The 27392-nt window shown below is 45.0% G+C and overlaps 1 protein-coding gene across 6 annotated transcripts in view; it reads left to right on the forward strand.

Annotated features, from left to right (window-relative positions):
* The window catches only part of INSR (insulin receptor), a 183894-nt gene extending 160321 nt beyond the window's left edge, over window positions 1–23573 (forward strand). For 4 of the 6 annotated variants that reach the window (XM_038772651.1, XM_038772653.1, XM_038772654.1 and 1 more), the window contains 8 exons: window positions 4178–4280; window positions 4534–4601; window positions 9624–9853; window positions 10769–10879; window positions 10972–11131; window positions 13632–13761; window positions 13945–14079; window positions 22131–23573. In XM_038772651.1, coding sequence (XP_038628579.1) covers window positions 4178–4280; window positions 4534–4601; window positions 9624–9853; window positions 10769–10879; window positions 10972–11131; window positions 13632–13761; window positions 13945–14079; window positions 22131–22485 — 1292 coding nt within the window. In that variant the 3' untranslated portion in view covers window positions 22486–23573. The remainder of the gene's footprint in view (window positions 1–4177; window positions 4281–4533; window positions 4602–9623; window positions 9854–10768; window positions 10880–10971; window positions 11132–13631; window positions 13762–13944; window positions 14080–22130) is intronic. The other 2 variants (XM_038772652.1, XM_038772656.1) reach the window with 1 other exon arrangement.
* Window positions 23574–27392: the final 3819 nt, after the last annotated feature.

Here is a 27392-nt window from a genome sequence, read left to right on the forward strand (position 1 = left end):
GACAGGAAACGTGTCTGTTGTATTGTTCTATTGTACTCTCCCAAGCACTTAGTACAGTGCTCTGCACACAGTAAGCGCTCAATAAATACGATTGACTGACACTCAGGAAGAGCTCAATAAATACGATTGATTGATTGTCTTTACTAGGGAGACTCCCCCAAATTGTTACTGCCATAAGCCTAAAATTCCTAAACTAGCTTTAACCCTCATATGGTTAACAGAGAGGAAGGGAAGGAGACACATGACTGGAGGAAGTGCCTCATACGATGTACCTCATAAAGATCTAGGCAGGTCCCATGGGTTGCCAGCTCCCGGGGTCTGTGCCAGCAGACTTAAGTGCCCGCGTTGACACGGACACGGCTCGCGGCTCGAACTGTAAGACTAACAAGGAACGGAGTGTGTGCAAGCCACACATCTACTGCCCTTCATGCACTCCTTTCCCAGGGCAGAGAGGCCCCATGGCCAGCCGGGAAGCAGTGACTTGGGGAAGGGGAATTGCTAGCAGCCCCGCCCAACACACTGCCAATCATGGAGCCCAGGAAGCGGGTCCCCTCGGTGGCTGCAGGCCGGTCACAGCGGAAGCAGTGTGGCTTGATCGATAGAGCACGGACCTGGGAATTAGAAGGGCCTGGGTTCTGATCCCGACTCTGCCTCGTGTCTGCTGTGTGACCTTGGGCAAGGCACTTTACTTCTCTGGGCCTCAGTTACCTCATCAGGAAAATGGGGATTAAGAGCGTGAGCCCCACGGGGAGCAGGGACTGTGTCCAACCTGATTCACTTGTATCTGCCCCAGTGCTTAGAACGGCCCTTGGCACATAGTAAGCACTTAACGAGTATCGTAATTATTATCATTATTATTAAGTACTATTGCTACTGCTACTGCTGTTGCTGCTGCCAAACGTACCTCCGAACCAGGCTCAGGCCTTACTGGGGTGCTGGTTGAGAAGCAGCATGGCCTAGTGGAAAAAATACGGGCCTGGGAGTCAGAAGGACCTAGGTTCTAATGCCAACTCTGCCACTTGTCTGTTGTATGACCTCGGGCAAGTCACTTCACTTCTCCAGGCCTCAGTTACCTCACCTGGAAAATGGGGATTAGGACTGGGCGCCCCATTTGGGACAGGGACTATATCCAATCTGATGACCTTGTATCTACCCCAGTGCTTAGCACAGTGCCTGGCACATAGTAAGCACTTAACAAATACCACAATTATTATTATTATTACAGGCAAGGGGCCCCCTGGGCTGCTTCCTGGTGATCAAGCCAAGGAAGTGGGAGAGCCAGGCTCCACAGATAGTGGGTCTCGACTGTAAACCCCTTAGGGGAGGGAACATGCCTTCCAACTCTGTCAGATTATACGACCAACACCATTGATCGATTGGTTGGAACACGGCAGAAGGGGGACTTCAGGAGTTGCTCTGGCCACTGGCCCCGCCCAGATCTAGATCTCCAAAAACCCAGCCAGAGGCAGGGTAGGTCGCAGGAAGAGTGAGACTTTGACGGAAGGCAGGAGGAGCACTATGCCTATCGAACAATCAGTCAATCAGTCGGATATATTAGGCACTGACTGTGTGCAGAGCACTTCCTCTGAAGCAGCCTCACAAATAGAAACTCAGGTGAAAGCCGAGTGAGCCATTCAAGCAGTGTGGCATAAGGGATAGAGCCCAGTCCTGGGAGTCAGAAGGACCTGAGTTCTAATTCTGGCTCCACCACGTGTATGCTGTGTGGCCTTGGGTAAGTCACTTCACTTTTATTCATTCATTCACTCATATTTATTGAGTGCTTACTGTGTGCAGAGCACTGTACTAAGCACTTGGTACAACAACAGTACAACAATAAACAGAAACAGCCCCTACCCACAATGAGCATACAGTCTAGAGGAAGAGACAGATATTAATATGAATAAATAAATTTATTAATAATGATATTCATTATTATGAAATTATTTATAATTAATTATTGATTAATAATGATAATAATGGCGATGGTATATGTTAAGTGCTTACTATGTGCCAAGCACTGGTCTAAATGCTGGTATAGATACAAGGTTATCAGGTTGTCCCACTTGGGGCTCACAGTCTTGATCCCCATTTTACAGATGAGGTAACTGAGGCACAGAGAAGTGAAGTGACTCACCCAAAGTCACACAGCTGACAAGTGGTGGAGCCGGGGTTAGAACCCACGACCTCTGACTCCCAAGCCCGGGCTCTTTCCACTAAGCCATAGACATAAGTCCTGTGGGGCTGGGAGGGGGGGATGAATAAAGAGAACAAGTCAGGGTGATGCAGAAAGGGGATGGATGAAGAGGAAAGGAGGGTTTAGTGAAGGAAGACCTTTAGGAGGAGATATGCCTTCAATAAGGCTTTGAAGAGCCCACTTCTCTGGAGCTCAGTTACCTCATCTCTAAAATGGGGATTAAGACTTCGAGCCCCATGAGTGACATGGGCTGTGTCCAACCTGATTAGCTTATATCTACCCCAGCGCTTAGTACTGTGCCAGGCACACAGTAAGTGCTTAACAAATACCATTAAAAAAAATTCAGGGATACACACAGATGCCTGGGGAAGCTGAAATACCCACACACATCAGTAGATTATTCCGTACAGGGAAATATCTATACACAGAGAAGTCCCCACGTGGATGCACATAAGAATCTATCAATAGTATTTATTGAGCAGTTCTAGACTGTGAGCCCGTTGTTTGGTAGGGATTGTCTCTATTGCTGAATTGTACTTTCCAAGCGCTTAGTACAGTGCTCTGCAAGCAGTAAGTGCTCAATAAATACGATCCAATGAACAGTTACTGTCTGCAGAACACTGTACTATGCGCTTGGAAGAGAAAAATATAACAGTCGATGGGCACGTTCTCTGCCCATGACAAGCTCACAGTCTACGGTTATGCACAAGTAAACTTACCTATCGTCACAAGGAAACCGGCCCACCACACGCACAGTGATTCTGAGAGGCAGTTGTGGAGAAAGAATGGGAGACGGGAGGCCCCCTAAACCAGGCCCCCTCAAACCCATCCAAGTTACCAAGAGTCCAAGGAGAAAAAAAGTAGGGGAGGGCATCTCAGATGAGAGGTAGGGAACAGAGTGGAAGACTAGGGAATAACTGGAAAGAAAAGGAGGAAATCGAGAGGGGGAAAAGGAGTGAAGAGAAAATAAGACAAAAATCGTATGACTGTTTCACAAGTCTCATCTAATCAGTTAGTAAAAATCTCTTCCTATATGATCCAAGGGAGAGTAACACAACTCAATGTTTTTCACTGAGTAAGAATTACATTTTTAAATATGCCTATAGATGCATCATACTGAACATGACCTGTTCCAGAGAGTTTTGCTCATTTTACCTCAGCGTTTATCATTGTCAATGTTAGAGTAAATATTAGCGTTCTCCCCAGGATGTAAGCAGATAGTAACACAAATGATTTGAGTAGTTCTTAGCACTTGCTGACAGAGATCTTTGGCAAGTAGCTATGGCTATTTACGAGGCAATTTTAGCAATTTTACACCCTGCATATACTTCTAAAACTGTGTGACCCTGGTAAAGTCACTTCACTTCTCTGGGCCTCAGTTACTTCATCTGTAAAATGGGGATTAAGAGTGTGAGCCCATGTGGGATGGGGACTGTGTCCAACTTGATTTACTTGTATCTAGCCCAGCACTTAGAACAGTGCCTGGCGCACTCGAAATTGTAAGCTCGTCGTGAGCAGGGAATGTGTCTCTCTACTTGTTTTGGTTTTTTGTCTGTCTCCCCCCTTCTAGACTGTAAGCCCATTGTTGGGGAGGGAACGTCTCTATATGTTGCAGATTTGTACTTCCCAAGCGCTTAGTATAGTGTTCTGCACACAGTAAGCGCTCAATAAATATGAATGAATGAATGAATGAATGTGTCTGTATATTGTTATAGTGCACTCTCCCAAGCATTTAGTACAATCAGTCAATCCATGTGTGCAGAGAACCGTACTAAGCACTTGGGAGAATACAGTCTAACAGAGTTGGTAGACACATTCCCTGCCCACGACGAGCTTACAGTTTAGAGATCAGAAGCAAAAACATGTATGGTTCCAGGCTCATTTCAGGCAGATGAAAGTTGTTTTTGATGGGGATGTGAATGATGATCATCATAATGAAAATGTTTTTGGTGATGTAACCTTTTCATTTCTGTTCTGATTTAGTAGATGTTCCGTCGAATATTGCAAAAATTATCATTGGCCCAGTCATTTTTGCCATTTTTGTTGTTGGAATGATTGGCGCTATTTACCTGTTTGTGAAAAAGAGGTGAGCGGTTTAAAGATGCTACTAGAATAATAATGTGTTTTGCTTAAAAGGAAATGAAAAAATAGAGTTGAACTACCAACTGACATGATTTACACAAACTTTATCTACCAAGAATTTTGCAGTGCTGGGGAGGTGCGGAGACGGAGGGTATCGGGGCAGACTGTTTTACCTTAGTAAACACAATTTCGTTTATGACCCCCAAATTTCCATGAGGAATTTTTAAGCTGCATGTTTGCTTTTTTCCTTATTCCAGGCAAACGGAAGGACCAACCGGGCCACTTTATGCCTCGTCCAATCCAGAATACCTCAGTGCTAGTGATGGTAAAGTTTCTGTTTCATACTATCTTCTTCATGGTGATTGGCAACCTTCTTTGTTCAGTGTCCATTTCTAGGCATCAAGGAAGATTATAAAAGAAGAATAACTTACAATATCACGGGGGAGGCAGACAAGCACGGTGACACGATCATGCAATTAGATAGAAGCATAAATACCTGAAATGCCAGACATAATTAAGATTAGGTCTGGCAATTATAATTGCATGGCTTCGTTTTGCTTCATTTCTGACCTCTTTGACCATTCTGTCTCAGTTTCCTTTGCTGGCCCTCTGTCCGCCCTGCACCCTGTTTGTTATAAGGCTCTGTTCTGACTTCTGTACTCTTCTCGCTCTACAACCATTCTCTTGGGGGAGTGTTGGCTGTTTGTGTGGTATCAACTACCACAATCTCATATCTCTTCCTGCCTCCAGGACCCCATCCATCTTAGTGGCCCTGGACATCTTAAATTCAACATGGCAAAAATTGAACTTCTTATCTTCCCTCTAATACTTTTTCTGCTTCCTAACTTATTCATCCATTCAATCATATTTATTGGGCACCTACTGTGTGCAAAGCACTATACTAAGCGCTAGGGAGAATACAATATACCAATAAACAGACACATTCCCTGCCCACAATGAGGTAACAAGTTAGAGTTTACAGTCCAGAGACCCAATCCTGTTGAAAATACTACTATTCTTAGTGGACCTGAAGCACAGAATTTTGGTGCCATCTTTGTCTGCTCCTCTGTATTTCATCTCTCACATTAAATCAGTCTTTAAATCTTGCTAGTTATTCCTCTTTTATATTTCACAAATCACCCTTTATTCTCCACCTTTACAACCACCCTCATCACAACAACAGCAGCATTTATAGCATTTATTGAGTGTTTATGGTGTGCAGAACACTGTACAGAAAAGCAGCATGGCCTAGTGGAAAGAGCACGGGCCTGGGTGTCGGAGGCCCTGGGTTCTAATTCCGGCTCTGCGGCTTGTCTTCTGCGTGACCTTGGGCAAGTCACTGCATTTCTCTGGACCTCTGTTTCCTCATTTGTAAAATGGGGATTCGTGCCTGTTCTTCCTCCTACTTAGACTGTAAGCTCCATGTGGAACAGGGACTGTGTCCACCCTGATTAGTTTGTATCTGCCCCAACTCTTAGGACAGTGCTTGGCACATAGTAAGTGCTTAGGAAATACTACAATTATTGATAGAGTTGGAAGACATGATCCCTGCCCTCAGGGAGCTTACAGTATGGTGGGGAAGAGAGACATGTAATTAAATAACAAATAGGGGAAGTAATACAGTATATCAGATGTGGACATAAGTGCCACGGAGGCTGTGGTAACTTAAATGTTTGTGTGGAAGGGCCGAGGTGGCATTTGGGGGATGCAAGGTGGGACTGGATTATTTTAACAGCCTCCTTACTGGTCTCCCTGCTTCTAGCCTCTCCCCACTTGCGGCTGTCCTACAGCCAGCTGCTCGTGTCACCTTAAAGTGACATTTGAAATGCATCATTCCTATCCTCAGAAACCACCAGTGACTACCTATTTCCTCTTGCATTTAAAAAGAAAATTTGTAACCACAGCCTTCAAGGCTCTCCATCACTCATCTTCCCCTTATCTACCGATCTTTTCTCCCTCTTCTCCCAGTTCCCAGTGTTCACTCCTCCCAAGCCAGCATTCTAACAAACAGTTCGTTGTGCATGACTTTCTCATATCTGATCACATCGCTCACACCTTTCCCCCTGTATGGCACTCTCTTACCTGTCAAGTTCACCAAACCCCGTTTCTCCTCAGTTTCAACACTTTCCTGAAGAGCTTCCTCCTGACTACGTAGATTGTGAACCCCATGTAGGACAGAGACTACGGCTGTCCTGATTATCTTGTATCTACCCCAGTGCTTAGTACAGTGCTTGGCACATAGTAAACACTGAACAAATGCCACAATTAGTAATACTCTAAATGCTAAGGTAGATACAAGATAATCAGGTCGGACACGGGCCCCGTCTCTCATGGGGCTCATAGTCTAAGAGGGAGAACAAGGATGGGGACTCGGTCCATCCTGATTAGCTTGCATCTACTTTAGCACTTAGTACAGTGCCTGGCACATAGTAAGCACTTAACAAATACCATTGACAAAACAGGTATTTAATTACTACTTTACAAATGGAGAAACTGAGGAACAGAGAAGTGACTTGCCCAAGGTCACACAGCAGGCAAGTGGCAGAGCCGGGATTAAAACCCAGGTCTTCTGACTCCCAAGCCCATGCTCTTTCCACTAGGCCATCCTGCTCCTTGACAGGGTGGGAGGGTAGTGTTAGTTCAGTAAAGGGGATAAAATCCAAATTATTGGAGCTCTAGAAGAGAGCTGGAGGAGAGGAAATATAGGCAGTGGGCATATACAGCCTATTCAAGGAGTTTGGACAGGAACAGGAGTAGGGAAGCAGCATGGCCTAGTGGACAGAGCATAGGGCTGGCATTCACTTCAGTCTATACTCCCCATTTCAGTCTATACTTCACGCTGCTGCCTGGATCATCTCTGTGCAGAAATGCTCTGGGCATGTTACTCCCCTCCTCAAAAATCTCCAGTGGCTACCAATCAACCTACACATCAGGCAAAAACTCCTCACGCTTGGCTTCAAGGCTCTCCATCACCTCGCCTCCTCCTACCTCACCTCCCTTCTTTCCTTCTACAGCCCAGCCCGCACCCTCCGCTCCTCTGCTACTAACCGCCTCACTGTGCCTCGTTCTCGCCTGTCCCGCCGTCGACCCCCGGCCTATGCCCTCCCCCTGGCCTGGAATGCCCTCCCTCCCCACATCTGCCAAGCTCTCTTCCTCCCTTCAAAGCCCTACTGAGAGCTCACCTCCTCCAGGAGGCCTTCCCACACTGAGCCCCCTCTTTCCTCTCCCCCTCCCCATCCCCCCCCACCCTACCTCCTTCCCCTCCCCACAGCACCTGTATATATGTTTGTGCAGATTTATTACTCTATTCATTTTACTTGTACATATTTACTATTCTATTTATTTTATTAATGATGTGCATCTAGCTTTACTTCTATTTATTCTGATGACACCTGTCCACATGTTTTGTTTTGTTGTCTGTCTCCCCCCTCTAGACTGTGAGCCCATTGTTGGGTAGGGACCATTTCTATATGTTGCCAACTTGTACTTCCCAAGCACTTAGTACAGTGCTCTGCACACAGTAAGCGCTTAATAAATATGATTGAATGAATGAATTCAGAAGGACCTGGATTCTAATCCTGGTTCCGTCACTTGCGTCACTTAACATCTCGGGGCCTCAGTTACTTCATCTGTAAAATGGGGATTAAGACTGTGAACCCTATGTGGGATAGGGACTGTATCCAACTTGATAAGCTTATATCTACCCCAGTGCTTAAAACAGTGCTTGACACATGGTAAGCACTTAACAAATACCATCATGATTATTATTATTATGTGGGTGGGTTGGGGTCAAGAGATGTCTTTTTCCGTAGCAGGGAGACTTGGGCTTGGTTAAAGGCAAAAGGGGAGGAACCCGAGGAGAGTGAGAGATTGAAGGTAGCGGTATGAAGGGGGAGGAGGGATAGAGCAAGTATTTTTCAGAAGTGAGAGGAGATGCAATCATTCATTCATTCATTCAATCGTATTTATTGAGCACTTACTGTGTGTAGAGCACTGTACTAAGCGCGTGGGAAGTACAAATTGGCAACATATAGAGATGGTCCCTACCCAACAACGGGCTCACAGTCTGGAAGGGGGAGACAGACAACAAAACAAAACAAGTAGACAGGTGTCAATACCAACAGAATAAATAGAATTATAGCTATATATACCTCATTAATAAAGTAGTGTAATAAATATGTACAAATATACACAAGTGCTGTGGGGAGGGGAGGGGGGAAGGGCAGAGGGAGGGAGGGGAGGTGATGGGGAGGGGAGGAGGAGGAGAGGAAAAGGGGGGAGCTCAGTCTGGGAAGGCCTCCTGGAGGAGGAGCAGGTAGATTTTAAGAATAGGTGGGAGATCTCTTGGGATGGGAGACAGCTGGAAAGGTGGGGAATTGTGGGTGTGGGGCAGGAGAATATCGAGGCAAAGAGGACCCTTGGCAAAGGCCATCTGGGGACAGAGAAGGAAGGGGCTCTTGGAGGCTTCAGGAGAGAATTAAATGATTGAAATAGTTACAGGGAGCTATGGGCAAGGGAGCCAACGAGGGAGGATTAATGGTGTTGAACAGATGCAAGGGCAGAATTATAATCATGGGATGGTAAAATTAGAGTGACAGAAGTTGACATGGTGTGGGGATTTGGGCCAAGATCACTTAGCTATGTGAGTAGGAACAGAGGAAGCCAACTGTGGGGCTCATTCAGGGCTGAACGTTAGCAGTGAGAGATAGGGAGTGAGGGAGTTAGTTTAAGGAAGTGCAGGGTTGAAAGTGTGAACCTTTGTGTTTGGGGATAGATAAACCCAGATACATCTAACAATGAAACATCAAAGATAACCTGCCAAAGCAGCATCTCAAAGCCCCCACTATCTCTTTTCACACTCTCTCTTTCTCTCGCTCATCTCCAGAAACAGCAAAGTCTCCCACTTTCTAAATATTTACAAAGGTTCCATTCCTCTTTCTCCATCCTCTGTTCAGGCAGGGGGTGGAGCTTGGGTGTTGCGATTCATTCATTCATTCAGTTGTATTTATTGAGTGCTTACTGTGTGCAGAGCACAAGTGTCTGGAAAGTACAATTCAGCAATAAAGAGAGACAATCCCTGCCCACACTGGGCTTACAGTCTAGATGGCAGTGGGTGCCTTCATAATAATAGCATTTGGTAAGCGCTTACTATGCGCCAAGCACTGTACTAAGCACTGGGGTAGATACAAGATAATCAGATTGGACACAGTCCCTGTCCCACACGGGGCTCACAGTCTAGGGGAGTAAGGGGAGTCTGGGAATTTGTCATCATTGCTTGCTCTGACCTTGCCAAAGAAACCTAATAGGCTCAGAATAATCGAGAAATATTTTTTTTTCCTTTTTACAGTTTATGTCCCAGATGAGTGGGAGGTACCACGAGACAAAATCAGCCTCCTACGGGAATTGGGCCAGGGCTCCTTTGGGATGGTGTATGAAGGAAACGCAAAGGATATCATAAAAGGAGAGCTAGAGACGCACGTAGCGGTGAAAACCGTTAATGAATCTGCAAGTCTTCGGGAACGCATTGAGTTTTTAAATGAAGCCTCTGTCATGAAAGGTTTTAGCTGCCATCATGTGGTAGGTGATGTTTCTGTATCTAAATTGTTTAAGCTCGTGGAGAAGTTTCCTCTTTGTATTTGAAATGTGACGGGATGCATCTTTCCCTTAAGCAGAGGGAATTAAAGACTTAAACGCAAAGGAACATGCTGGTTAGAGATCTTCCCAGTTCCCCGGCAATTAGCCACTGCAGGATGGAGACTTGCCGCATCACCGCTTCCAGCGATGTGGCCTTCCTTGAAGTGTAGAAAGTCCAGGGAAGGTGGGACCCCGCCTTAGCCGCAAGATGCTGGGGCAGCGGGCTCGCTGTGTTATCCGACCCATCTTCCAGTCCCGACCTTGAGGTCTTCGGTTCTCACATGGAAACGTGCCCTCCGGGACTGCAGAGAGGAGAAGAGCTTTCTTCTGCCCTCTTCCCTCCTCTCCCATTCTCCGACTGCAGCCAGGCTCCAGCTGGATCCACCTGCCAGCTAGCCCGAGAAGGTTTAAGTGCTCCCCATGGAGCACAACCCCAGCCACCTATGTGCATAAAATATGTGTGCAGGGAAAGCCCTCCACAATAGTGCAGAGAGGCCAGCAAATGTGTCATTCGTTCAGTCGTTCCTTTCGAGCGCTTAATGTGCGCAAAGCACTGTACTAAGTGCTTGGGAGAGTACACTATAACAACAACCTGAAGAATATTGGCAGGTGAGGGGGAAATGAGGCTTGCCAGACTCACTAGGCATGACACTTTGGCTTCTTCCCCCCCAAAAGGCATAAAACAATCTTCCATCACTGTATCACAGCCCCTTCTCTCCTTTGGGAGGAGGATATTAGAATAAACTGCAGCCAGAGAGATACAATCAGCTGCCTCAGAAAACGGTTAACGCCTCTCCATCTGATCTTCCCCATTATGCATAAACCCTCTAAAGAAGGAAATTGCTATTCATTCTGCAGGTCCGCCTCTTAGGAGTGGTCTCCAAAGGACAGCCCACATTGGTAGTGATGGAGCTGATGGCCCATGGAGATCTAAAAAGTTACCTCCGTTCTTTGCGCCCAGATGCTGAAGTAAGTAGCTGAAGAGGAAAGGGGTGGGGGAATGTTTTCTCTATCGGGGCTTTCCAGGTGTCTCTGAAGCCCACTTGCCATTTGCATTTTAGAATAACCCTGGCCGCCCCCCGCCAACACTCCCGGAGATGATTCAGATGGCCGCCGAGATCGCAGATGGCATGGCCTACTTGAATGCAAAGAAATTTGTTCACCGAGATCTAGCAGCCCGAAATTGTATGGTTGCGGAAGACTTTACCGTAAAGATTGGAGGTAGGTCATTTTTACTCTTGCATTAATGCATCCATTTTGGGAGGGAACTTTCTGTCTGTCTCTTCCCACCACCCAACACGTGCACACGTACATACACATTCACCAAATTGAATTCTGAGTATTTGTAGCATTAAAAACCTCAGGCTCCATTGCAGCTGCTGCTTGGCTTTCAATAATAATAATAATGATGGTATTTGTTAAGCGCTTACTATGTGCTAAGCACTGTTCTAGGCACTGTTTCAAGCCATGGTCCTAGTCTCCCCATTTCTCTGAAAGCTCCAATGCTCACCCGTCACCTGTGCATTAAACAGAAACTCCTCGCCATTAAAGCATACAATCACCTTGCCCCATCTACCTCTCCTCACTACTCTCCTACGACAACCCAGTCCACACACTTGGCTCCTCTAATGCCCTCGATCTCGTCTGTCTCACCGCCGACCTCTCGCCTGGAAAGCCCTCCCTCTTTGTATCAGACAGACAACTATTCTCCTCCTGCCTTCCAAGCCTTACTGAAGGCACATCTCCTCCAAAGAGGCCTACCTTGACTAAACCCTCTTTTCCTTTTCTTCCACTCCTTTATGCCTCACCCTGACTTGCTCCCTCTTTCATCGCCCCCTCTCAGCCCCACAGTACTGATGCACAGATCTGTAATTTATTTATGTATATTAATATCTGTCTCCCCCTCTAGATTGTAAGCTTGTTATGGGCAGGGAATGTGTCTGTTATATTGTCCTCTCCCAAGTGCTTAGTACAGTGCTCTGCACAATGTAAGTCCAAAATCAATGCGATTGATTGATTGATCTGCTTTAAGGCACTCAGTCAGCTCTCTCCTTCCTAAGTAACCTCACTGATCTCTTACTACAACTCAGCCCACCCACTGCACTCCTCTCAAGCCAGTGTATTTAGGGGTTTTTTTGCTTTTTTAAATGGTATTTGTTAAGTGCTTACTCAGTGCCTGGCACAGTACTAAGCACCGGGGTAGAAACAAGACAATTGATTAGAACAGTCTCTGTCCCACATAGGACTCAAGTCTTAATCCCCATTTTAGATGTGGTAATTGAGGCCCAGAGAAGTGAAGTGACTTGCCCCAGGTCACACAGCAGACAAGTGGCTGAACCAGGATTAGAACCCAGGTCCTTCTGACTCCCAGGCCTATGCTCTGTACACTAGGCAAACTGCTCCTCAATGCCTTGTTCTTGTTCTTGTTCCTCTCACTGCCAACTCCTTGCTCATGTCCTCCCTCCTTCCTGGGTCTCCCTCCCCCATCACATCTGACAGGCCACCATTCTCCCCAACTTCGGAACCCCACTAAAATCACAACTCATTCATTCATTCAATCGCATTTATTGAGCGCTTACTATGAACAAAGCACTGTACTAAGCGCTTGGGAAAATACAATATAGCAACAGACACATTCCCTGCCCATAATGAGTTCACAGTCTAGAGGGGGAGACAGACATTAATATACATAAATAATAATAATAATGATGGCATTTATTAAGCGCTTACTATGTGCAAAGCACTGTTCTAAGCGCTGGGGAGGTTACAAGGTGATCAGGTTGTCCCACGGGGGGCTCAGAGTCTTCATCCCCATTTTACAGATGAGGTAACTGAGGTTCAGAGAAGTTAAGTGACTTGCCCAAAGTCACACAGCTGATAATTGGCGGAGCTGGGATTTGAACCCATGACCTCTGACTCCAAAGCCCGTGCTCTTTCCACTGAGCCACACTGCTTCTCTAATTAAATAAATTAAAGAAATTAAATAAATACATTAAATATATAAATTACAGATATATGCGTATTTGCTGTGGGGTAGGAGAGAGGATGAATGATGGGAAAGAGTCAGGGCGACATAGAAGGGAGTGGGAGAAGAGGAGAGGAGGGCTTAGTTAGGGAAAGCTTCTTGGAGGAGAAACTACTGCATAAAGCCTTCCCTGATTGATCTCTCATATCCCCACCCTGTTTTCCCACCCACCTCTCAGTCTCTTAGACTGTGAGCCTCACGCAGCACAGGGGCTGTGTCAGACCTGATTAAGTTGTATCTAGACCAGCACTTAAAAAAATACTTGATACATAGTGAGCACTTAACAGTACCATCGGAAAAAAAAAAAACCTATGTCACCTGTGCATGCAAGTCAATACCCTTGGGCACTCCCCCTGCCTCTACAGAACTCACGTACGAACCCTTATACTTGGTTGCTCCCCTTAGGTGTAGTTTATTTTAATGTCTGTCTCCCCCCGCCCCACATTAGATGGTAAGCTCCCTGAAGGCAGAGATCGTGTCTGTTTATTCCATTGCACTCTCCCAAGCGTGTAGCACAGTGCTCTGCACACAGAAAGCCCCCAATGAATTCCATTGATGACGATGATAGTCTTGAGCTAGAAAGAACATTGAGTGTCACAATTTTTAGCAAACCTCAATATTTGAGGACAGACGATTCCATGGTTGGGTTTGACCCGAAGGGCTTTTGTCTGATGCTTTGTCAACTCTTTTTGTCAGATTTTGGAATGACCAGAGACATCTACGAAACTGATTATTACCGAAAAGGAGGGAAGGGTCTGCTCCCTGTAAGATGGATGGCCCCTGAGTCCTTAAAGGATGGAGTCTTTACAGCATATTCTGATGTGTGGTACGTTTCAGGCTGCACTCTAAATGAAATGCAGTGTGCCATAAGAGAGGGAGGAATGGATTCAACCATGGATTTACGGTTGTAAGAATGACCATGTTCTTTGAGGGAAATGTGGCATCTGGTAAATTTTTTGTGTTAAAAGAAACTGCTCCTTGGCTCAGTTTACACCCTGGCTTTTTGCAGGTCTTTTGGCGTGGTCCTTTGGGAGATCAGCAGCTTGGCCGAACAGCCTTACCAGGGTCTGTCTAATGAGCAGGTGCTGAAATTTGTAATGGATGGAGGGTACCTGGATCAACCTGATAACTGTCCTGAAAGAGTGTAAGTAATTCTAGCATGCTTAATCGCCATTCTATTGAGCACTAACTGCCTCTTTTTTTTAACCAGTCACTCACGCTCCCTTTCAGAAAACCAAATATCTCTGCTAGTAATAATACCAAAAATGCAAGCATTCAGATATTTGAAGCTCCTTGAAAGAGAAGCTTAAAAAGTTGGGGGAGCAAACCAGTCATTTAAGAATAGCCTAGAATAGTCATTTAAGACTAGCCATATGCATTCAGATTAACTCTGGTGAATGTCTTCTCATAATGCAGAGGCATGAAGGTGAGTAAAATGGCTTCTTTTTAGGTTCTTTGCCCAGTGATGCAAATTTCCAGTGGTCTGTAGACTAGAATTGGAGAAAACTGGACTGGACAATTAAGAATTTGAATTAAACTGAAAATGATCTGCAGCACTAGTGTTGTGCTATTTCAGGCTTCTGGTACATCATTGCTCATCATTAGTATGATCCCAGTAACCTTAGCAAGGGTTGGTGAAAATTTTGAAGTAGGACGATCTAGTGAATCTGCCAGATAAACTAGACTGTAGGCTAATAAGTTCTAGATTCTAGACTTTAAGCTCATTGTGGGCAGGAAACTTGTCTACTAACTCTGTTATAGTGTACTGTCCCAAGTGCTTAGTACAGTGTTCTGCACACAGGAAGCACTCAGTACGTCATTATTGTTATCCTCAAAAATCTCCAGTGGCTACCAATCAATCTGCGCATCAGGCAGAAACTCCTCACCCTGGGCTTCAAGGCTCTCCATCACCTCGCCCCCTCCTACCTCACCTCCCTTCTCTCCTTCTACAGCCCACCCCGCACCCTCCGCTCCTCTGCCGCTAATCTCCACACCGTACCTCGTTCTCGCCTGTCCCACCATCGACCCCCAGCCCACGTCATCCCCCGGGCCTGGAATGCCCTCCCTCTGCCCATCCGCCAAGATAGCTCTCTTCCTCCCTTCAAGGCCCTACTGAGAGCTCACCTCCTCCAGGAGGCCTTCCCAGACTGAGCCCCTTCCTTCCTCTCCCCCTCGTCCCCCTCTCCATCCCCCCCATCTTACCTCCTTCCCTTCCCCACAGCACCTGTATATATGTATATATGTTTGTACATATTTATTACTCTATTTATTTATTTTACTTGTACATATCTATTCTATTTATTTTATTTTGTTAGTATGTTTGGTTTTGTTCTCTGTCTCCCCCTTTTAGACTGTGAGCCCACTGTTGGGTAGGGACTGTCTCTATATGTTGCCAACTTGTACGTCCCAAGTGCTTAGTACAGTGCTCTGCACACAGTAAGTGCTCAATAAATACGATTGATTGATTGATTGATAGATTGTAGTATTTGTTAAGCACTTACTGTGTGCCAGGAGCTTACTAAGCACTGGGCCAGATACAAGATTGGACACAGTCCCTGTCCCATATAGGGCTCACACTCTTAATTCCCATTTTCCAGATGAGGTAATTTAGGCCCAGAGAAGTGAAGTGTCTTGCCCAAGTTTACACAGCAGGCAGAATCGGGATTAGTACCCAGGTCCTTCTGACTCCCAGGTCCGTGCATTATCCACTAGGCCATGCTGATTGATAAACCGTCTTGGGTGTGTTTATGCATTTATAAAGATTTGTACATACAGAAGTGAAAACATGGAAATCAAGAGAGAATCTGCTAAACCACAACTATTTGGTGAGTACCCTGGTGCCTTTTAGACTGATTTATTTTCAGGAATCTCTGTAAGGAGGGAGAGTAATAAAAACAAAATAAATTATGAACATATGAAATTTAATTTCAGACAAAATATTATAGTTCTAAATATTGAGCAATTGAATGGTACTGGGTGAGGCTACTCACTCCATATTATTGGCCCTGATACAAAAGGAATCCAAAAGATCCATTAAACAGCAAATAATTGATTCTCTGTGGTAAAGATGGAGGGGGTCAGGATGTAAACTCTCTGTGGGCAGGGATAGTGTCTACCAATTTGCTTATATCGTATTCTCCCAAGCGCTTAGTACAGGATTCTGCATTCAGTAAGCGCTCAATAAATACCCTTGGTTGAATGATTAGTTGAAATTTGGTACCTGGGTTCAACTTGTTTTTTTAGGCCATTTCTACCTTGGCAAAGTAAAATGAACACTGAGTTCTGCCAGAACATGTTTTTTCACTACGTGCTCTGGCTAGAGCGCTGTGATGAAATTAAGGAATGATCATCTGACAACACAAACCACTTTGGATCTGGGATACCTGGTGTCGGAAGAAGCAACTTACCTCCCCACAAGTTACAGTTACCCTGGGGTTTTGTTAGGGCGTTGATGTCAGGAGAACGGGATGTATTTGGAAATTGCCGCTAAATGCATTCAATTCTCTACTGTTATGCTGGGTTGTGTGTTTTGGGTTTCGTTTTTTAATTGTGGTCCCCACAAGCTCCCATCTCCGTTGGATACAATTGCTGATTTGGATAACATAGAAAGAGCTGTAACACGTTCTCCTTGGAAAAGACGTCAGTATCAAAAGGGTTTAAAATACTATGTCTGAAACCTGGGTTGTGGGAGACAGAGAATTGGAATTCACAGATATCTGCTCCTTCCAGCCTCCTGCTCCTCCTCTGCCTCCCAGTCCCTTATTGTGGGGATTTACCATCTGTACAGGGGTGATTCCCAAATCTACCCTTCCAGCCCTGACTTCTCTCCTTGCCTTCAGGCTCACATTTCTTCCTACCTTCAGGACATCTCTACTCAGATGTCCCACTAACACCTCAAACTTAACGTGTCCAAAACAGAACTTCTCATCTTCCCATCCAAATCCCGTCCTCCCCGTGACATTCCCTTCACCATAGGCAACGCCACCATCCTCACTGTCTCACAAGCCCACAACCTTGGCATTATCCTTGACTCATCTCTCTCATTCTACCCGAATATTCATTTATTCATTAATTCAATCAGTCATATTTATTGAGTGCTTACCGTGTGCAAAGCACTATACTAAGCGGTTAGGAGAGTACGGTATAACAATAATCAGACACACTCCCTGTCCACATGAGCTTACAGTTGAAAGGATTCGGTCAGTCACCAAATCCTGTTAATTCTATCTTTGCATCATTGATAAAATCTTCCCCTTGTTCTCCCTCCAAACTGCCACCACACTGGTCCAAGCACTCATCATAGCCCACCTGGCTGCTGCATCAATCAATCAATCAATCAATCGTATTTATTGAGCGCTTACTATGTGCAGAGCACTGTACTAAGCGCTTGGGAAGTACAAATTGGCATCACATAGAGACAGTCCCTACCCAACAGTGGGCTCACAGTCTAAAAGAATCAGCCTCCTTGCTGACCTCCCTGCCTCTAGCCTCTCCCCCCTCCAGTCCTGACTTCACTCAGCTGCCTGGATTATAGCATGGCTCAGTGGAAAGAGCACGGGTTTTGGAGTCAGAGGTCATGGGTTCAAATCCCGGCTTTGCCAATTGTCAGCTGTGTGACTTTGGGCAAGTCACTTAACTTCTCTGTTCCTTAGTTACCTCATCTGTAAAATGGGGATTAAGACTGTGAGCCCCCTGTAGGACAACCTGATCAGCTTGTAACCACCCCAGCACTTAGAATAGTGCTTTGCACATAGTAAGTGCTTAATAAATGCCATTATTATTATTTTTTTTCAAAAGCACTGTTCTGCACACATCTCTCTACTCCTCATACGCCTCCCATGGTGGCCCATCCATCTCCACATCAAGAAGAAACATCTCACCATTGGGTTTAAAACACTCAATCAGCTCTCCCCCTCCTCCCTAACTTCATTCCTCCCCTATTCCTCTCCTTTTCTGATGGTATTGACACCTGTCTACTTATTTTATTTTGTTCTCTGTCTCCCCCTTCTAGACTGTGAGCCCGCTGTTGGGTAGGGACCGTCTCTATATGTTGCTGATTTGTACTTCCCAAGAGCTTAGTACAGTGCTCTGCACACAGTAAGCGCTCAATAAATCCGATTAAATGGGTGAATGAATATTACAATCCAGTCCACACACTTTGTTCCTCTAACACCAACCTCTTAACCCTGCCTTGATCGCATCTCTCTCATCTCTCTCATGCCCCCTCCTCCTGCCTGGAACTGCCCCCCGCTTCATGTTTGACAGACCACCACTCTCCCCCTCTTCAAAACCTTTCTAAAATCATACCTCCTCCAGGCAACCTTCCCTGACAAACCCCTCATCTCCCCACCCTATGCTCCTTCCTTTCTGTGTCTCTTAAGTACTTGCCTCCATATTCCCTAAGCACTCTGATACTCACCTCACCTCCACAGCATATCCTTACACTCTTTTGCTTCCCCTATCTCAATCAATCAATCAGTCGTATTTATTGAGCACTTACTGTGTGCAGAGCACCGTACTAAGCTCCTGGAAGAGTATAATATAACAGAATTGGTAGACACATCCCCTGCATACAAGGAGTTCACAGCCTAGCGAGAGAGACAGACAGACATTAAAAGAAATTACAGATTTGTACAGAAGTGCTGAGTGGCTGAGGGTGGGGTAATAAAGGGTAGCTGTAACTTATTATAACATCTGCCTCCCCTCACTGGATTGTAAACGTCTTTTAGGCAGGGATCATGTCTATCCACCCTGTTGTAGCATAGTCTCCCAAATGCTTAGTACAGTGCTCTGCACACAGTAAGTGCTCAATAAATACCATTGATTGATTGTTTGATCTAACCCCTTCCTTTCCAGAGCAATGTGTGGGTCAACTGTTGTAGGCTTTTTTTGTGGAGGAATAATGAGGGCCCTTGGAGTGATCGTGGCCTGGAAAAGTTTGAGAGCCAGTTCAACTAACTCTCCCCTTTTCTGCTCTTTAGCACAGAGAATGAATTATTTGCTGTTTAGTGTCCCTTTGGATTCATTGGGTCAGAGCCAGCAATAGAGTTTGCCAACGTGGAAAATGGCAGTGAAGAATTAAGGGGAAAATTCACTGCTGTCGCTGTGAAAGAGATAAGTGGATCCAATTCTGCCCATTTCTTGCCTTGGTGAACATGACAGCAGGTGGAGATGGAGGCATAGAGCATCTGCTTTGGAAGCTTCTTAACCTCCCTTTGGCACAGGCTTCACATCTTGAATCCTCTACACTGTAAGCTCGTGGTGGGCAGGGCAAGCGTCTGTTTACTGTTGTAGTGTACTCTCCCAAGCGCTTAGTGCAGTGCTCTGCACACAGTAAGTCTCAATAAATGTGACTGAATGAATGAATGACTGAATCCAGAAGTCCAGAAGTGTTCGGACCTGTGTATGGACGTCTCTCCCCAAACGTTGGCAGATATGTCTTTAGTGTGAAGAATGGAGACCCTCAGGTTCCTGGCTCTGGGGCAGTCAGAGCCAAACAGCCCATAGCCTGGCAACATCCATTTGGCATTAGGGTGAAAAATCCCTAGTGACAAACCCTCCTCCCCATCCTTCCTCCATCCCCGATGCTGCCCATCAGAGTGACTCTGATGCCCTTTCCATGGTGTAGTGGAAATCCCACTAGGCCATGCTGCTCCTGCCAGAGTAGGGAGTCGGTAGAAATCAGGACCTAGCCTGGATCTCCCATCACCCTGTCCAGACCTCCTGAAGCTGCAGACTGTCTCCATGACTTTGATTAGCAGCTTGGAGTTTCATTAGAGCAGATAATAGGTGGAAGGAGGAGAGGGGCCCAGGTATCCTGAAACCCTAGCTGGAGGCCGGGAGCAGGGGGTGGTGGTGGTCATGCTTCTTGGTGTTTGTGTGTGTACCTATTTGTGTCCAAACATGCATTTGTCATGTATGAAAAATGTGAAGCTTCAAATCCCACTCCCCTATCCCCTCACACACATTCGTACATGACAAATACATACCTGGACTCAAATATGCGCACAACATGAACACACCAAAGCATATTTACACACAAATCCCAAGAGACGTCAACCTCGGATTGGGACTCACACAGACAAAAGGGGTTGCCCATAGGGGCAGAGAAACAGCCACAGAGACACACACAGACACAAACATAAACACCTAAATGAGCCCAGGCCTCCTCTGGGATAGGAGTCTCATTCCTTTGGACCCCCAAATACTTTGGGGTGCTCGGGCCCTTCAGGATCACATCTCAGATCCCTCTTTGTGCCCTGTATCCTTCCAGGTTTGTGGGCCAAACCTTCTGCCCCAAATTGGACAGGGGGCTGCCCCTCCCCCACCCACCCTACTAGAGCCTCCCTCCTCCTTTCCCAATCCTTCCCTGTGACTGGCTGTGATCCAAGTAAAGATACCTTAAAATATGCAGATATCTGATCCAATCAACGTTCCTTCAGGGAGGGGGTTTTTAGGAATGAGTCTCCTTCTCTTTTTTATATTATTTAGAATAATAACAATAGTTGTGGTATTTGTAAAGTGCTTACTATGTTCCAGGCACTGTACTGGGTGCTGCAGTAGACGCAAATCACTTTGGACATAGTCCATGTCCCAATTTGGGCTCGCCGTCTTAATCCCCATTTTACAGATGAGGGAACTGAGACACAGATGAGTTGTGACTTGCCCAAGGACAAGTGGTGGAGTCAGGATTAGAACCCAGGTCTTTCCGACTCCCAGGCCGGTGCCCTATCCACTAGACCACTACATGTCAAACACTAAGCGCTGAGGTAGATACAGGTTCCTTAGGTTGGACACAGTCCCTGCCCCAGATGGGACTCACAGTCTAATAATAATAATAACTGTGGTATTTGTTAAGCACTTCCTATGTGCCAGGCACTGTACTAAGCACTGGGGTGGATAGAAGCAAATTGGGTTGGACACAGTCCCTTTCCCATTTGGAGGTTACAGGTTTGATCTCCATGTTACAGATGAGGTAACTGAGGGCCAGAGAAGCGAATTGACTTGCCCACAGTCACACAGCAGACAAGTGATGGAGCCAGAATTAGAACCCATGACCTTCTGATTCCCAGGCCTGTGCCCTATCCATTAGGCTACACTGCTTCCCTCTTCTAACCCTATGCTGTTTTCCCCTCTACTGCCACTTCGGCACTTCCACATCACCTAAGTACCTGGGTACTCGTCCCACTCCTTTCCTCGGAAGCACTTGTATGCAGATCTTTAAACCCTGTTGCTTCTCCCTAAGTGGAATTTAGTTTAGTGCCTGTCTCCCCTGCTAGTCTGTAAGCTCTTTGAGGGCAGGGGTCGTGTGTACCAACACTATTGTGCTCTCTTAAGCAGTCTGTTCAGTGCTTCGCACAGAGTGGGGAACTCAGTGAATACTATTGAGCGATTAATTGGTTGAACTTCTGGGTTCTCTCTCCTTCCCCAACTTCCCCTTGACAGGGGGCTAGCTTGAGTGACCACCACAGCATCACACCCGTTTGCAGCACACCTTCTTGGGACTTCAGCCCCGTTTTAGCATCCCTCAGAGCCCGTTCCCAGAATTACCCATAGAATGCCAATGATCAGATACTATCCCTCTTTGTACAACATTTCACTTAGAGAAGCAGCATGGTGCAATGGATAGAGCATGGGCCTGGGAGTCAGAAGGTCGTGGGTTCTAATCCCGGCTCTGCTGCTTGTCTGTGTGATCTTGGGCAAGTCACTTCATTTCTCTGTGCCTCCGTGACCTCATCTGGAAAATGGGGATTGAGACTGGGAGCCGCATGTGGGGCAGGGACTGTATCCAACCTGGTTTGCTTGTATCCACCTCAGCACTTAATACAGTGCCTGGCACACAGTAAGCACTTTACAAATACCACAATAATAATTATTATTATTACTTTGAGCACCATAATGTTTGGTTCCTTGAATATCATGAAACCCAAGCCTCTCCCTATATTTGCTGAAGGTAAAAGCTGTATTGCATCACCCAGGTATTCCGAATTCCATCAGGTATGGAATAAGAGTTCTGGGAGTGATTGGCCGATCCCTGTGCTCTTCAAAGTTTTCCAGCACTGATCGAATAATTTTTGGGTCAGAATCGGCCAGAGAAGGGCACAGCTCTTTGGATCCACATTTCACCTCTTGAAAAAGCTCACGACTTTGAGATTTTTGAACCTAACAGAAGAGGCCCTCTCTCTCTCATTTCAGAAACCACCTGATGCAGATGTGCTGGCAGTATAACCCCAAAATGCGCCCCACCTTCATCGAGATCATTGAGATGCTGAAAGAGGACCTGCATCCCAGCTTTCAGAGCGTGTCATTTTTTTACAGCGAGGAAAACAAGCCTCCAGAAGCTGAGGAATTCGAGATGGACTTTGAAAACATGGAGAGCATTCCGCTCGACCCATCTTCATACTCCCAGAGGGACGAAGTCCTGGGGCGGGACAATGGGCCATCTCTGGCTCTAAAGGGAAACTACGAAGAACACATACCTTACACCCATATGAATGGTGGCAAGAAAAACGGACGCATTCTGTCCCTCCCTAGGTCGAGCCCTTCCTAACATTTCCTGTGGTGGACAGGTGTTCAGTTTTTTTGCTTTTCCTTCTCGTCTAAAGGCCCTCCAGAAATCTCAGGACTATTGTTATTGCTGCCACAGTGTAATACACAACTCAAACACTTTCTATTCATTTTTATTCATCTTATGACTTTTTATTTTATTTTATTTTATTTTTTTGCCAAGTTGACTGGTTGTCAGTGGACTTAACTGTGAACATAAATGGAAATGGTTTCCATGGCTGCTGCCCCTTCTGTAACCATGGTTTCAAAACAGGAAGTGACCTTGCTAGGGAGTCAAAAGAAAGCATCTGTATTTGCAAACAATGAAATTCACTGGTATCAGAGCTACAGTATAAAAGTGTTTGCGGAACAAAACTTTTCAAAGAAAAAAAGCTTTTTCAGCAGAATTCCAAACTTTTCAAAATGATCTTCGCAAATGTTTCTTTCATTAAGGCTGAAGAATTTTAACACAGATCAGTTAAACCAGTTCCTCAGATTGACCAATAGCTGCTGCTTTCGTACTTTTCAATGGGTAGAAAACCCTTGTGTGCGTGCGTGTGTGTGGGGGGGGGGGGTGCGCGCGCGTGCACTCTGGTGTATATCTAGTATATATATACATCTAGTGTATATATACAAAATATACATGTTTGTAAAAAACTTTTGTATTGTTCTCACAGAAACTTTGCTATTCTTCAACATGTGTACTCATCTTTTTTTTCCCCGATTAACTGGGGTGACTGTGCCCTAAACAGATTATTTTTGTAATACAAACTCTGCCATGTGCAGTCTTTTACTTATTGACATATGGTGAAAAGTGTATGCTGGGCACCAAAAGAGTAGCATTCAGACTGAGACTGTGGATCCTTTCAAGACCAAACAAAACAGGAAAAAAAAACAACTGAGATATCAAGCTTTCTGTCCCTACAGCATTATTGAGTATATATTTTGCTTGTTGTAACATATTTAAATTTTTTTAAGTTTTAAACATTAACCTCCTATAAGTTATTGACTTTTTTGATTCCTTTTTTTTATTTTTGGCTCGTTTGGTCTTCATGTGGTCCATTGATTTGAGAATAAACTAATTTTAGCTAATTACTCTCTTAGGAGTTATGAAACACATGTTGAGTTTGTACTTGACAAGGCTTTAAAAATATAGCATCATGATTTATATAATACAGTCAGCAGAGCTCTATCTAAAGCTCTGAGATAAAGTGGTGGTGACTTTTAAGTTGGACAGTGGCTAGGGACAGAAATCTAAGTGTCTACCTCCACTGCTGTTTCACTGCACCCACTTGGTTTTTTTTTAAAAAAAAAAATCCTATGTGTGCATTTTCCACAGAGAAAAACAGCTAAATCCAGAAGAGTGTAAAACAGTGAAAAAACAAGACTCCCTACAGAGTATAAATAGGGAACTGCTGAGGAGAAATATGAATGATCTTAACAAAACCGATTGCACCCTGTAATCTGATCTTTCAGAAGGCATACCTGTGTCCCACCTGAGATAACACTGTTCCATTACTCAGGTGGTAATTTAGAAGCAAGAAGCTTTAGTTCCTTGGACAGTAACCGTGGCCTGTGGAGTGTGCCTTGATTTGCTGGTGTTGCTGCTTTCAAGATAGAATTCTCCAGGGTATTAGGCCTAGGAGATTTCACGTTGACCGTGTATCTCTAATGAACGAAGAGGCCGGCAGGGAAAGGAGGAGAAGCACGGATGAGTTGATTTGCCTTGTCCATTAGAGAACAGCAAATAACTAAGATGTCTCAAACTCTTGTATCGTAGGTTGTTTTTCAAAAGAAGATAAACCCGAACGAATCCACAGCTTTTTCTTGGGGGGTGGGGCGGGGGGGAGGGGAGCGTAGCAGGGAATTTGGCAGCTAAAATTATACCTGTAGCAGACCAGTTAGTTCTGCAGCTGGTTTTTTGAATTCCCGTTACCATCGCTTATCCCTACATGCGTGATCTTGGCCGGATGTCAGAGCTCTGCTTCTCCTTTTCCAAACGTTCGATTCCAGAGGATAAAAGTGAGAAGGAATCGTGTCCCCTCCAGCCACTTCAGTTCTTACCCAGAATGCAGGTGAAGGAAACTCTGTTGTTTCTGTTGTTGGGAGAGTAGGGATTTGGGGTGCACTGAAAATGCTCCTGGGAAGCCTAATTGGATGAAAAGTAGCAGGGGGCAAGAAAGATTGTTCTCACCAAATTTGTGTTGTAAATATGGACGGGTGTGCACTTAAGTTTCAAATGAGTATAGGTCTAGTTTTTTGTGCTTTTCATAGTAGTATATACATAGCAGCTCTACACTACAATAGCAGGAAAGAAGAAATAGTCTCAAATTTTTCTAATTCAGAAAGTTTTTCATAGGAAAAAATGTATTTATTTTAATAGACATCACTATAAAATTGTTTTCTGGAAAGACAGAGCATGTACGTTTTTATCAAGGAAAATGAAGCAGGAGGATGTGGTGTGATCATTTATTTTTTCCTGTTCTGGTAGTCTACCTCAGTGTGTTGTAAGGATCTATATTGAATACAGTAAGTACATCTCTAGACTTGGAACAATCCAGTCTGGACCCATTCTATCAGGGGGAAATCAATATCAGCTGATTCCAATGCTAGGGACCAATTACCAGCTCGGTGGGGAAGAGCGGAGCCAGAAAGAGAGGCGCGGTCGTTCAGCCAAATGGAGTTGCGACCAAAGATCATTTTTGCTCCGTGCACACAGTGGGTTAAACAGATCCAGACTGGTTCTCTTCATCCTATTGTAATCGAAGAAATGCCCCCGATTATTCAAACACAAACTGCAAAATACGAGTAACGTTGAGGCCAGAACACTTCTCTTAACAACTGGATTCCCAGTTTCCCCCACTGAAATGCAGTAGGTTGTAGCCATTTGAAATACTAAGGGTGTCCTTTTGTTGGCGTCCCTTCAAATTGATTCTCCGCTCCCGGAAGAACGTGGTAGTGCTAGTTACATGTTGTGGAGGAAATAGTCCTCAACTTTTATGAGAGTCGGTAGTTTGGTTTGGACATTTAGGGTGTGTTGACATTAGCTGAGCTGTAAAAGTGCATGTGATTAGGAGGTGAGTTTATGAACTGCTAATGTATAGAAGTTACAAACCATTCAGGCCACTGTGGGTTGTGGGATTGGCATTTTTGCCGTATATTCGCATCCACTCCTGGGCTCACAGGAATTGTTTGTCTGGATTTTCCATTGTCCTCGTTTCTAACGAAAGTCTTTGGGGAAAAATCTGGGGTGTAGAGACGTTTTACAGAAACTAAAATGGGAATTTGGACCCTTGTGTTGGGGTTTGGCAGATGATAAACTGATATCTGTTGGCCTGCTTCGTACATTCAGCTCGTGACATACACTTAATGGGAAAAGGAAATTTATGAGCTAGGCAGCTCATCTTTATGCTAAAGATTTCTCTACCTGCAAGGATCACTGAGCAGTCAATTTAGCAGGTGTTTTCACGAGGTGCTGTGCACAACAGACTTGCTTCAACAGCCCTTCTTGTATTGGATTTGTCTAATAAGGCCCTGTACAAAATTTTAACCAGATCTGAAAAAGAAAAAAAAATTGCAGAATTCTCTAGCTGCAAAAAATGCATCATTTGCACGTATTTACTGCCGTGGTAAAAAGAACATTCAAGGGTCTTAGAAAAATCGGTCACGTCGAGGATACCGATGAAATCCTGGGTCCTCGTGGAAGGTCAGGGTAAAAGTTCTTCCAAATTTTTGGGGAGGGTTAACAACAGCTACCCAATTTGGCTTTGCCGGAAACCTTTTTAGATTCGGACCCTTACAAAATGGCCATGATTTCAACCGGTAAGAGCTGTGTACATTAGGCCAATGATTTCTGTTTTGAATCATGCCGAATTCTAGTGAGAAATCCAGTAGTTAGTTTGATCCTTAGTATTGTTGAACTCCACTCACAAAGCTGAGAACACCATAGTTGTTTCAGAAGGCATTTGGATGTAACCATGAAGGTCATGAAACAGCTGTCAAAATGCAGAAAGGGGAAACGGCAAGTCTCGGGGCATTGCTGTTTTTCTGTAAATACTTTGTGCGTAAATGAAACTTAAAATGTGCGAACTGACAGATTTTTTTTTCAGAAGTGTTTGCATGCTGAATTCAGTTACCATTTACTGAATGTCTTTTGCCAAGCTGGTGATACTAACTACTCTTCCAACACATCACACGTCAGATAATTATCTGCTATGATATGTGTTCATTAGGTATGAAGTTGTGTTGGTTGTGGCTGCTTGTATGTATTCTATCGATATGTGGACTAGAAAAGCTAACTCAAGTGAGATCTGTGCTAGCAGCAGGTAGGTTAGATGTATGCAAAGAAACAGGCCAAGCTACAACGTCGAGGTAATTGTAATATTGATTAATAAGTAAAACAGCTCTTTCACTATGTAAACAGAAGCTGTCCTATTGTTAAAGAGTACTCTTTTCCTCCCACGACTATATTGTACTAATGGGATGCTTTGCCTAATTTTAGTATGTTGAATGTGATGCGTTCATCACTTTTGAAAACTGAAAAGACACTTTCCATATTATTTTACACAGAATGTGATGGAGGAAAATGGAAAACGGGCAGGGCAGCAGAGAGGTAGGCAAATGTAACATTAAAAACGTGACTGTCCGTCCCAGCTTTCTTGCCTGGAGAGGTAGAGGTTAGTTGTCAGGCTTCCTTGTGTTCTCCTGAGATTGCAGTAGGGGCCTTGGAGAACTATGGTTTTCCAGCTATTCCTCTCCCCGGCCCCACCTCTGATACGTGGCATAGCTGAATGTTTGGGGGTCAGAAAAACATTTAGTGAGGAGGTCTGTATGTTGAAATTTCAACAGCGACGGTTCCAGGAGGTTCGGTCACACCTAAGGAAGAATAGCCAAAAGAGGCGGAAATGGCAG

Source organism: Tachyglossus aculeatus, chromosome X1 (assembly GCF_015852505.1).
Source record: "Tachyglossus aculeatus isolate mTacAcu1 chromosome X1, mTacAcu1.pri, whole genome shotgun sequence".
NCBI lineage: Eukaryota > Metazoa > Chordata > Mammalia > Monotremata > Tachyglossidae > Tachyglossus > Tachyglossus aculeatus.